At 48.2% G+C, this 11,710-nt stretch overlaps 1 protein-coding gene across 1 annotated transcript; it reads left to right on the plus strand.

The window, feature by feature from the left end:
* On the plus strand, positions 1-9,415 carry DFFA (DNA fragmentation factor subunit alpha). The gene is made up of 6 exons (XM_079777454.1): positions 1-216; positions 1,707-1,868; positions 3,423-3,565; positions 6,817-7,006; positions 7,214-7,365; positions 8,094-9,415. The coding sequence occupies exons 1-6, from the start codon at positions 81-83 to the stop codon at positions 8,304-8,306; spliced, it is 996 nt and encodes a 331-aa protein (XP_079633580.1). The 5' UTR covers positions 1-80; the 3' UTR covers positions 8,307-9,415.
* The last annotated feature ends 2,295 nt before the right edge of the window (positions 9,416-11,710 follow it).

The raw sequence follows: 11,710 nt of genomic DNA on the forward strand, positions 1-11,710 counted from the left end.
TGCCAGGGGAGTAGGTCGAAGACACCGGCAACTAGCCTCAGCGACTTCCCGGAGTCCGTCAGGTCCCGCTCCGGTGGAGGATGGAGGCGTCCTGGGGCGTCGGTGGCCCGGAACCCGGCGATAATCAGGCTCTAAAGCCGTGTCTGCTGCGCCGCAACCACAGCCGCGAACAGTACGGCGTGGCGGCCTCCTGTCTCGAGGATCTGAGGAGCAAAGGTAGGCACGGACCGGGCACCGAGGCGAGGCCTTGGGGGGCCGGGGCGGAGGGGACCCGGGGTAGGTGAGGATGGCGGCGGGGGGCAAGGCGGGGTGAAGAGAGGCGACTTGGGATTCTTGAAGCGCTTGGAGCCTTGGGACAGGAATGACTCCCGTGGGAATAGCGATTTTACAAGTTTCGAAGCGTTTACAAGCGCTTTACCTTAGCTCGTGCGAAACTCATCGTGGTGGGAAGGTGGACGGGAAGCTTTGTGCAAATTAAAACAGACTCGATTTAGGTACCTTGCCTCAAATCATTTAGATTCTGGACCAATCCCCGCCTAGTGCCTTCTTATCACTGGGCTCTCTAAGGTGAGCCCAGGGCGGGGTGGGGCGGGGTTCCGCCCTCGGCTCTGGCAGGTACCTGTGCGATGCAGAGGGAGCTGCTTGCTGCCGACGATTCTGGAGGCCCAGACAAAAACCGCAGGTTGTGATGAGCTGACAGAAGTCCTGAGCCCGGCCCCATGGTGTTACGAGCTACTTGATCTTGCACTAACGCACCATCTCTCTACCCTCAGTTTTCTCATTGGCAGTGGATGTAATATTTCCAGCCCTGCTTCCCGGGATTGTCAGGACTCTCAGGGGATACATGCAAATAATTTACAAGCGTTATTAGCCCGTAGAAATAAATAGTGTAAAGAAATTCTAGCAGCTGAACGTCTGGGTGGTCCCCAGGCTTGTAGTCCCAGTGTGTGCCAGGGTTCAGCGCCTCCCCCGTGGTCATCAAGCCCCAGAGAAGGAAGCAGAAGTCTCCGTGCCCCAGGAGCAGCCACAGTACTATACATGCTTTCGTGACATGGCTTTTGCCATATGTCTTCACATGTATTTATTTATTTTTGGCCTTAGGGTAAAGTTTAGTGCCCTTTCGCTGCCTGGTGGCAGTTGGCCCAGAGGCCCAGTAAGTGCTGTGTTCTCCAGAGCGTCCCCTCCATTTGGGAGGTAGATGAGTTGTGATGAGTTGACAGAAGTCCTGAGGATATTTGTAGTCTTGGCTACTTCTCTGCTTACTCTAGTCTCATTCGCATCTTAGGCTACTGATACAAGTTTCTGCTTCTTTATACTCTTCTATAGGTTATAAAGGCTGCAAAGAAAGATACTACAGAGAACAAAATGCAGAACTTTTTTTTTTTACATTTGACACAGAAGAATTTAAGACGATCACTGAGTAAATGAATGAAAGACTGCTTGTTTACAAGGAATTGAGCCAGATTCTGCAGGTGTAAACAATAGTATCTACCTTCTAGGATTGCTATGAGATGCCAAGCACTTAGAACAGTACCAGGCACACGAAAGTGTTATATTCGTGCTACTAAAGTTGTGGTAGTTATTGTAGTTATCATTACCTACCAGGAATTCTGCTGGGCCCCAGGGGCATACAAATTGAGAGCGAAAGGATACATGTCGTTTCCTTATGGATACTTGTCAATCACCAAATGTTTTCTTTCTCTCAGCCTATGACATCCTGGCCATTGATAAGTCCCTGGCACCAATCACCTTGGTCCTGGCAGAGGATGGCACCATAGTGGATGATGACGATTACTTCCTGTGTCTACCTTCTAATACTAAGTTTGTGGCATTGGCCGGTAATGAGAAGTGGGCATACAACAACTCAGGTGAGAAATGCTGGCCATGTGCAAATGATCTCTGCAATACAGTACCCATCATGATTCATGTTCCTGCTCAGGCTCCTGGTTACTGTTTGTCTGACGGTCTAGGAATGCCAGATATGGTGCTGAGTCTGGGGGTGAAGATGGGCCCAATTCTCAAGTGACTCACAGACCAACAGCAACTGAAATGCAGCGTGGCAGAGCGGTCAGTGCCACAGGAAGTCAGGCTGCCCCATCTGAATCCAGGCTCTGCCATTTGCTAGCCGTGTGACCTTGGCCAAATTACCTAACTTCTCAGCACCTGATTGAGATGATGATTATGATACCTGTCTCCTAGGATCGTTGTAAGGAGAATAGGACATAGGACATGTCAAACCAGGGTTTCTCAGTACTACTGACATTTGGGGCTGGAGAACCTTTGTTGTGGGCTGTCCTGTGCGTTGTAGAAAGTTCAGCAGCATCCCTGGTCTTTGCCCTCTGCATGCCAGTAGCACCTCCTCACCCCAGTTATGACCATCAAAAATGCCTCCAGACATTGTCAAATGTCTCCTGGGGAGCAAAATCACTACCAGTTGAGAACCTCTGACAGAAAGCTGTTAGATCTTACCTGTCACACAGTAAGGGCTCAATAAACATTACCTGTCTCCGTCATCACCGGGGATGCAAAGGGAACTAACATTGATGAGCAAGGATCAAAGAGCTAAAGAAGTGCCTTAAGGAAAGTCCTCATGCAACTAAATTGAGGAACTAACCTTCAGCAATGGCTCTACCAGCCAACTTTGTCCCCCAGGGACAGCAGTAGCCGCAGCTCCACCAATCAAGGGCAAGACCAGTCGACAAACATAGGGAGAATGAATGTCTTGTATACTCAGAGACACAAAACTAACCTAAAGGGAAGTGTGGTAGGATCCTGAGTATGCGTGAGCACACTTGGGGTATAAGTAGCTACTTTCCATAAAAGAATAAAGAGCAGTTACATGCAGAAATAAAGTGAAGCCTGGCTGGTGTGGCTCTGTGGTTGAGCATCAACCCATGACCAAGAGGTCATCAGTTCAATTCCCAGTCAGAGCTCATGCCTGGGTTTCAGGCTCGATCCCCAGTAGGGGGCGTGCAGAAGGCAGTCAATCAATGATTTCCTCTCATCATTGATGTTTCTCTCTCTCTCTCACCCTCTCCCTTCCTCTCTGAAATCAATTTAAAAAAATTTTTTTAATATGGAAGAAGAGGGAAAATTAGTTGGAGATTGGCTTTCCCATAACCTTGAGAAAAGGTGCTTTCTTCTCCATTGAAATTATTCTAAACTAGAGGCCCAATGCACGAAATTCGTGCAGGAGGATTGGCCTCCCCCACCCCCCCCACCGCCACTGCTACCTTTGCCTCGGCCCTCACAGCCTGGGCTTCATCCGGAAGGTCTTCAGGTCTAATTAGCACTGTTATTATTACAGATGGTCGGTCAGAAGGATGTGCAGACATGCTGGAGGGCTGTGTGTGTTGGGGGGGGAGGTGAAACAACACTCTCAGTCCATCTGACTGTGACTGGCCTTTTCCCCCACACGTCAGACGGAGGTACCGCTTGGGTTTCCCAGGAGTCCGTGGACGTGGATGAGACAGACAGCGGGGCAGAGCTGAAGTGGAAGAATGTGGCCAGGCAGCTGAAAGAAGACCTGTCCAGCATCGTCCTCCTGTCAGAGGAGGACCTCCAAGTAAGCCTCCTCCACAGCTCACTGCCACGCTGGCCTCTGCCGCCCACAACAGTTTCTTAGTTTCCATGGGTCTTGCCATTATACTTTTATTATTTATTAATGAGAGAGAAAGGGAGAGGGGAAGAGATTCAGAAACTTGGATGAGAGAAACATCATTGATCGGCTGCCTCCTGCACGCCCCCCTACTGGGGATTGAGCCTGCATCCCAGGCATGTGCCCTGACCGGGAATTGAACTGGTGACCTCTTGGTTCATGGGTCGATGCTCAGTCACTGAGCCACACCAGCTGGGCTTATTTATTTATTTAAATATATTTTTTATTGATTTCAGAGAGGAAGGGAGAGAGAGATAGAAACATCGATGATGAGAGAGAATTATTGATCGGCTGCCTCCTGCACGCCCTGTATTGGAGATCAACGCCCGCAACTCAGGCATGTGCCCTTGACCAGAATCGAACCCGGGACCTTTCGGTCTGCAGGCCTGCAGGCCGACGCTCTAGCCACTGAGCCAAACCAGCTAGGGCTGGGCTTATTTATTAATTTTTAAATATTTCTTAAATGACAACCAAGATTCTTCATTTTCTAATTTGCTCACCTGGAATAGGAATCTTTCAACCCTCACCTTGCATCAGAATCGTCTGTGGAACTTTTTAAAAATACCGATGCTCAGGCCCCACCTAGACCTATTAGGCCCACTATGGGGGTCTAGGATGTTCTGCTAGAGAATGTGGAGGTGCAGAAGCCCGATTAAAATCCCAGTTCCATCACTATGACTTTGAGCCAGTAACTTAGCTTCTCGGCCGGCATTACCTCCAGGAAAGTTGAGATAAAAATAGTACGTGTTAATTCAGAAAACTGTTTATTGAGCCCCTGCCCTGTGTCTGGCATGCCTTCTGTATACTGGGGTCCAATATGAGCAAGGAAGCCACAGTCGTTGTTCTAATGGAACTTGAATTCTGGGGAAGGGAGGCAGACAAAACAAGAAATGAATGGTACGGGGTGATGTGTCAAGAATGAGGGGGTTACTCTAGATTGGGAGGTCAAGGAAGGCTCTCTTCAAGGAGGTGACCTTTGGTTAATTTGTAAACGTATATATTTATTTTGAATAAATAATACATTCACATGTTTAAAAACCCAAGAGGTATAGAAGGATATCCAGGTAGCTAAAAAGGGACAAGAGCCCGTGTCCACCAGCTGATGAATAAGTAATAACGTGACATACCCACCTGATAGAGTATTATTCAGCCAGAAAAAGGAGTGAGTTGTCAATACACACTACATCGTAGAGAAATCCTGGAAACTATGCTAAGGAAAAGAAGCCAGCCATGAAAGGCCACATATTTTATGATAGCAATTATAAAGAAAGGGTCAGAATACACAAACCTGTAGCGATAGAAAGTAGGTTAGTGGCCGAAACCGGTTTGGCTCAGTGGATAGAGCGTCGGCCTGCGGACTCAAGGGTCCCGGGTTCGATTCCGGTCAAGGGCATGTACCTTGGTTGCGGGCACATCCCCAGTAGGGGGTGTGCAGGAGGCAGCTGATCGATGTTTCTAATTCTCTATTCCTCTCTCTTTCTCTCTGTAAAAAATCAATAAAATATATTTAAAAAAAAAAAAAAGAAAGTAGGTTAGTGGTTGCCTAGGGCTGGGGTTGGTGGGGAGCTTTGAGGAGAAATAGGGAGTGACCCCTAATAGGTATGGGGTTTCTTTTGGGGGGAATGAAAATGTTCTAAAATGATTGTGCTGATGATTGCAGAATCCTGTGAATATACCAAAACCCACTGAATTGTACATTTGGAGGGTGAATTGTATGGTGTGAAATGATATCTCAATAAAACTGCTGGGGGGTGGGGGGTGTACACAGGAAAGTGTGACTCCTGCCTCTGCTACCCAGGCTTCCCTTCCTGGAGACAGCCAACCTGTCAGTTTCCTCCTATTCCAGAGGTATTTTATATACAAATTGTAGGGAGCAGCTATATCCGAGGCTTGACCCTAGAGCCGCTCCCTACAACAAATATATGTATTTTCTCCTCCTCCCCTATATTACACAAACAGAAGCATATCTACTGTTTTTAAAGAAGTATTTGGAGAGTATCCAGATCAGCATATAAAAGGCACCCTGGTTCTTTTTTACCACCGCATAGTATTGCATGTCATGCGTGTACCGTGATTTGTTTAACGAGTCTCCCCCACTGTTGGACGTTTTGGTTGTCATCAGACAATGCTGTAAAAAAACTCACACCAGCGACATTTTGCACACTTGCACGCACGAATATAGAAGCGTAGTTGGTAAACACGGGCAGGTTTCCAGGGGCTGGTGACTAAATTGAGAGCTGAAGGACAGGGTGGAGCCAGCCTGGGAAAGCTGGGGCCAGAGAGTTCCAGGCAGGTGAAAGGCAGGAGCAAGCTTGAGTTTGCTTATTGTTGTTGTTGTTGTTGTTTTTAATATTTTTATTGATTTCAAAGAGGAAGGGAGTGGGAGAGATGGAAACATCAATGATGAAAAAGAACCACTGATCGGCTGCCTCCTGCACGCCCCCTACTGGGGGTCCAGCCCACAACCCCGGGCATGTGCCCTTGACCAGAATCGAACCTGGGACCTTGCAGTCCACAGGCCGACGCTCTATCCACTGAGCCAAACCAGCTAGGGCTAAAATAGTCTTTTAAAGCCATAAACATGTTTAAGGTTTAAATGATTAGAAAAAGTTTTGCTTAAAACAACCCGAGATCGATTCATTATATAAATAATCATATACCTCCTTTATATTCTGTACAATTGGGTTTTTTAATATCAGGATTTTATTTAGTTTTTAATGAGGCATTAGGGCGTCATTTTCTGAATTTTTTCACCAGAGGAAAACTGAAATCATTGCATGCTTCTCTCTTAACTCCTAAGCAGCCGTTAGGTAACTTTGGAAAACAGATTAAGTGAGTCTATGAAACTGATGAATTTGAGAGAGATAAGAGCATGCTTAGGAAGTACTTGTAGCCCCGTCTGGTGTGATTCAGTTGGCATTGTCTTGTGCACCCAAGGCTTGCCAGTTCGATTCCCAATCAGAGTACATGCCTCGGTGGCAGGCTGGATCCCTGGGGGAGGGCATGCAGGAGGCAGCTGATCGATGTTGCATTCTCACATCAATGTTTCTCTCTCCCTCTCTCTTCCCTTCCTCTCTCTCTAAAAAAGCAATAAACTATTCTTTAAAAAAAGAAAGGAAGTACTTGTAGGTTTCTTAAAGTCTGTATTTGTTTGTTAGGTGCTCATCGATGTTCCCTGTTCAGACCTGGCTCAGGAACTGGGCCAAAGCTGTGTCACAGTCCAGGGGCTCCAGAACACCCTCCAGCAGGTGCTGGACCAGAGGGAGGAAGCCCGTCAGTCCAAGCAGCTCCTGGAGCTCTACCTCCAGGCTTTGGAGAAGGAGGGCAGCATCCTGTCCAAGCAGCCAGGTAGGATCACCGGCAGGGGAGTTACACCGGGAACTGGGTGCCGTAGAGCCTTTCTTGAGAGAGAACCAATTGTAACGTAGCCCCCATCAGGGAAGCCACGGTTGCTGGCATCTTGAAATGGCGTTTCCGCCTGCCTGATTCCTCTGGCTGGGGTTCGTGGGCTGTGTTCACGCACAGTGCTGATCTCCATCTCACGTCTGCTTTCAGAGTCCCACGCTGGCTTCGGTGACGAGAGGGATGCGGTGGACACGGGTCTGAGCAGAGAGCGCGCCTCCGAAACCGCCCTTTCGAGCCAGGTCCTTGCCGCACTGAAGGAGAAGCCTGCTCCGGAGCTGAGTTTGTCCAGCCGGGATTTGGAGGTGGGCGAGAAGCTGGGAGCCTGAACTACAGAGAACGGCTCCCCCTGGAGGTGTAGCATAGCCCTGCAGAGGCTTGTGTGGGATGCTTTTCACCTCTGCAGACCCTGAGCCTTAGCTGCCAGTTTGCCTACTATATGCCAGAGCCTTTGCAAACATCGCATGTAATCCAAATCAGAATGGCTTGCACAAAATGGACGCACTCCCACAGATCATCAAACATTGCTTTCTGATCCAAAGTGGGCAGTGAGGTGAGGAAGCCTGAGAGGGAGGAACAGCAGGCACGGCTTCGGCGCTGTCAGAGGGTTCGCAGGCAGTCGAGGCACATACACTCGAGGGGCCGCCCTGCGCCGGCCCTAAGACCAGGGAACTGGAAGCTTGACGAAGAGAACCCGTCCCAGGGGGGCTGCTGCTCGCTCTCACCTTTGTCCCTGTCCCAACTACCTCCGCCTTGTAGCTGGAAGGGAAGGAAACTGGATTGACTTGAACGTGGCTACATTTCCTGTCAGTGGAGGACTTTGTAGTTGCCCCAAGTACACTTTCCAAAGAGCCTTTCCTGTTGGTGCTGTGGGAAGAGAAAGCCCGGGACAGCTTACTGTGAGGAGACCTGGCATTTCCGCAGGGACATGACCAACCCGAATCGCCCAACTGCACTCCCCTAAAGAAGCCGTGGGAGCAGCAGGAGAGGGGGCAGAGGTCGTGGCTCTCAGTGGCTCTTATTCTTGCCGCAGTTGGTCACCAAGGAAGACCCCAAGGCCCTGGCTGTTGCTCTGCACTGGGACGTGAAGAAGACGGAAACTGTTCAACAGGCCTGTGGGCAGGAGCTGAGCCTGCGCCTCCAGCAGGTACAGAGTTTGCACGCTCTCAGGAGCATTTCAGCGCGGAGGGACTCGCTGCCCGGAGACCCGCAGAATCCCAAACGAGCCAGGCAAGACCCCGCATAGCTGTAGCTGCACATACGCCAAAGAGAGCCGTGTGACCTCGGTTTTGTTACCGGTAAATCCCTTCAGCCTTCCCAGCGACCTGTGTACCACTCTGGCCCCTGCCTTGTCGCACGATCTCCTGGGAGAGGCTGGAAGACTGTTCCAGATCTCAGCATCTGCCCTCCTGCCCATTTTGAATGATGTAGCTGCACCAATATACCCACCTCTACATGTTCTTATGTCCTGTTTTAAATGGCGAAGGACAGTGAAAAGAAACTCATACTTTTTTTTTTAATTGTCATACTTCAGACTCACCATCCTGTTCTAAAGATAGAAATGCAGAATTTAAACAAATAATGGTAAAGAAGGTGGCACAATAGTGTTGATTATGGCCACAAACTTGTTTCTCAAATTAATTAACTTTTTTGTTTGTTCAAAGGCACATGTTAAGTTTGCAGACCTTAGGGACGCGGAGAGTCTCGCGATTTCTAATATCCAATTCAGTATTGTTGAGCTGTATCTGAAACCCTTCTTGGTTTTCTAATATGTTTTATCAGCAGGGGGGGGTAAGCGGTCATTAAATCGATTTCCACGCGACATGACTGAAGCTCTCTGGGTGCAAAGCAGAGACTTCCGGTTTACATACTTCTTTTTCTGTGCAGACTTCCTCTTCAGGTTTTGTACCTCTCCTTGCAGGGAAAAGGGTTATCAGGGACTTCATTTTTTAAGCATGCTTAGAGGAGAGTAGAATGCTGTTATGGGATACATTGGCTAATTATTGTTTTAGGCCAATTATTCAATGAAGAAATACAACAGTGAGTTCCGGGGCCAGTGTGGGTGCAGCACACACACAGAACAGGGAACCTTTCCCTGAGGCCTCACACCCTGGGTTCTCACTTCTCAGCCCCATCGCCTTTCGATAGCACATTTTGTTATGCCTCCTTAATTATCCTTAAGTGAAAGCCAGGGCTGATAACCCGCCTGCATGTGTACTTTCAAAAGCACTGACAGAATTCCCCAAATGTAATATTTCATAAGAAACCAAAGGAGAATTTCCAATAAAATGGCATGTATCTCAGGATCCTGGTCTCTGTCTGGACGTGACTGTACCGACGGCACAATGACATGTAAGATGCTTGTCCTTAGACACTGACTCACCGTGAACTTGACAGGCAGCCAGACACGGGTGTGTAGTGATTGTCAACTCAAATACCAGAAGCAGCATTGCCCTTTGTATTGGGATTTCCCCTATCAGTGACCTTCTGAACAAATAACATCTGTACTTTTCAAGGTAGTTGCATTCTTGAAAGATCCAGGGAACATCAAAACTGGGGGAAATACTTTGTATTTCTATGTAGAATTCGGTTTCAGGCTAGGATAATTTAGAACAGGTTTTCATTCATACGAGTGCCCAGCATGGCAATCAAAAGTCGCATGGATGTGGGACAATTCTCCATTGTGTGGAATTGTCCTATAACTTGCTGGAAGACACGCATCCCACCTCCCACCCCCATCCACTCGATGCCAGTAGCAATTTTCAGGTATTAAGATAACTAAGAGCTTCCCCACACATTTCCAAATGCCCCCGATGGGGCAGTAATGCTAGCTGCACCTACCACATTGGTGCCTCACAAAACTGTTGAGCTGAGCAAGGTGTGGCTCGGTGCCTCTCATTTCATACATGAGCCTCTGCTCAGAGAGGTTAAATGGCCTCATGTCACAGTTGGGGGGCCAGGATTCAAAGGCAGGTCCTGTGGTTCTAATTCCCCTGCTCTTGCCACTTGTATTTTCTTTTAGGTCCACTCTTCAATTCCACATCCAGGTCACTGCTTTGCTCTCCTAACTTAGTAAGTTGGGAAAGGCCTAAAATGTCTGCAACATCATTGCCAAAAGGTGTCTAACTGTGGCCATGGTGAGGGTGGGATGAGAAGTAAATCAGCCTCGTAGTGAGCACAGTTTCTGTCTCCTCACCAGCTCTATCAACATCTTATTTTTGTCAAGTACACAGAGGAGCTTTGTTTGACCGGCTGTAGGAATTCTGTACTTGAAACAAAGTCACCAAGCATCTCAGCTGCACAGGATGAAGGAAAAAGGACTGGGGTTTGGAGTGAGACAAGCCCATGTTGAGTCTAACCTTCTGGGACCTTAGTTGCCAAAAATGTAAGGTTGGTATAAGGCCCCAAGACCGAAAGAGTTCAATGATGTGTGAGGACGTGCACAGTATCTAGCAGTGGACGAGAGCGGCTCCCTTTCATTCCCCCGGCGCAGAGATGGCGGGGGCGGGGGAGGGGGGCAAAGACAGGGCTTGTCTGTCCTTAGGAGGCGCCCATCTACGGGTCTCTAGGGAAAGGGCCTTGGACTGCAAACTCCGGCCCAGGTGTAGTGAGAGCGGTTGCAAACACGCTGCACTGCCCTGGTCACCATTTACCTTCCCTGCACCACTGTGCCCCAGGCCTTCTGCAATGTCTCTAAAAACAGGAGGGAGGAAAGAAACAGAGGGCGAGCAGGGCGGCAGGGGACAAGAATGTCAACGAGAGCAGCTGGGGCTAATGAACTCTACATCAGCCGTATTCCATTCTTTCGAATCCAGTCAAGTGTCGGTCCCCATTAGGCAATTGGCTTTGACAAGAGCTGTGCTAATTACCACTTACCAACCTTTAATTTCTGGGTAAAAGCAAAAGGAAAAAAACTAATGGATTTTTCATTTTCCAGAAAAGAATAAAATAGTTGTCTGAACAAAACACACACACACACACAAAACTGCATTCATACAAGAACAATTAATGTGTCTTTGCTAACCAGATTATTTAGCTGTTTTTTTCTTTTTTTGCCTTCAGGGTTTTTCAACATTTGTAGGGTTTTGCCTTAAATTATTTTGGTTGTGTCTTTTATTATTTGAGGGTTTTGTGTGTTTTTTAATTCTTTATTGTTTAAAGTATTACATATGTCTCCTTTTCCCCCCATTGACCTCTCCCCGGTTGTTCCCACCCCCATAGCACATGCCCTCACCCCCCCTACTGTCTGTGTCCATGGGTTCTGCTTATATGCAAGCATACAAGTGCTTTGGTTGATCTCTCACCACCCCCACCCCCACCCTGCCTTCCCTGTGAGGTTGGTCTGTTAGATGCTTCTATGTCTCTGGGTCTATTTTAGTTCGATCAGTTTATGTTGTTCTATTACTTGAGGGTTTTAAGGACCTTGAAAATGATCTAGTCTGGACACCCAGCCACTGCCGGAGTCCCCTACACGGCTAACTGAAGCCTCCGTGGAGGGGCCTGGACTCACTCCCCAGGAGGCGAACTGGGTTTTCAGATTGCAGAACCTTGAAGTTGGGTATTTGCTTGAATTAAATCACATAACACTTGTGCAATTACAAGGAAGTAAAACAACAGGTTAAGGCAGATACTGACTGGGTTTTCCTCAAT

Source organism: Cnephaeus nilssonii (genome assembly GCF_951640355.1).
Source record: "Cnephaeus nilssonii genome assembly, chromosome: 7".
In the NCBI taxonomy this organism is placed as follows: domain Eukaryota; kingdom Metazoa; phylum Chordata; class Mammalia; order Chiroptera; family Vespertilionidae; genus Cnephaeus; species Cnephaeus nilssonii.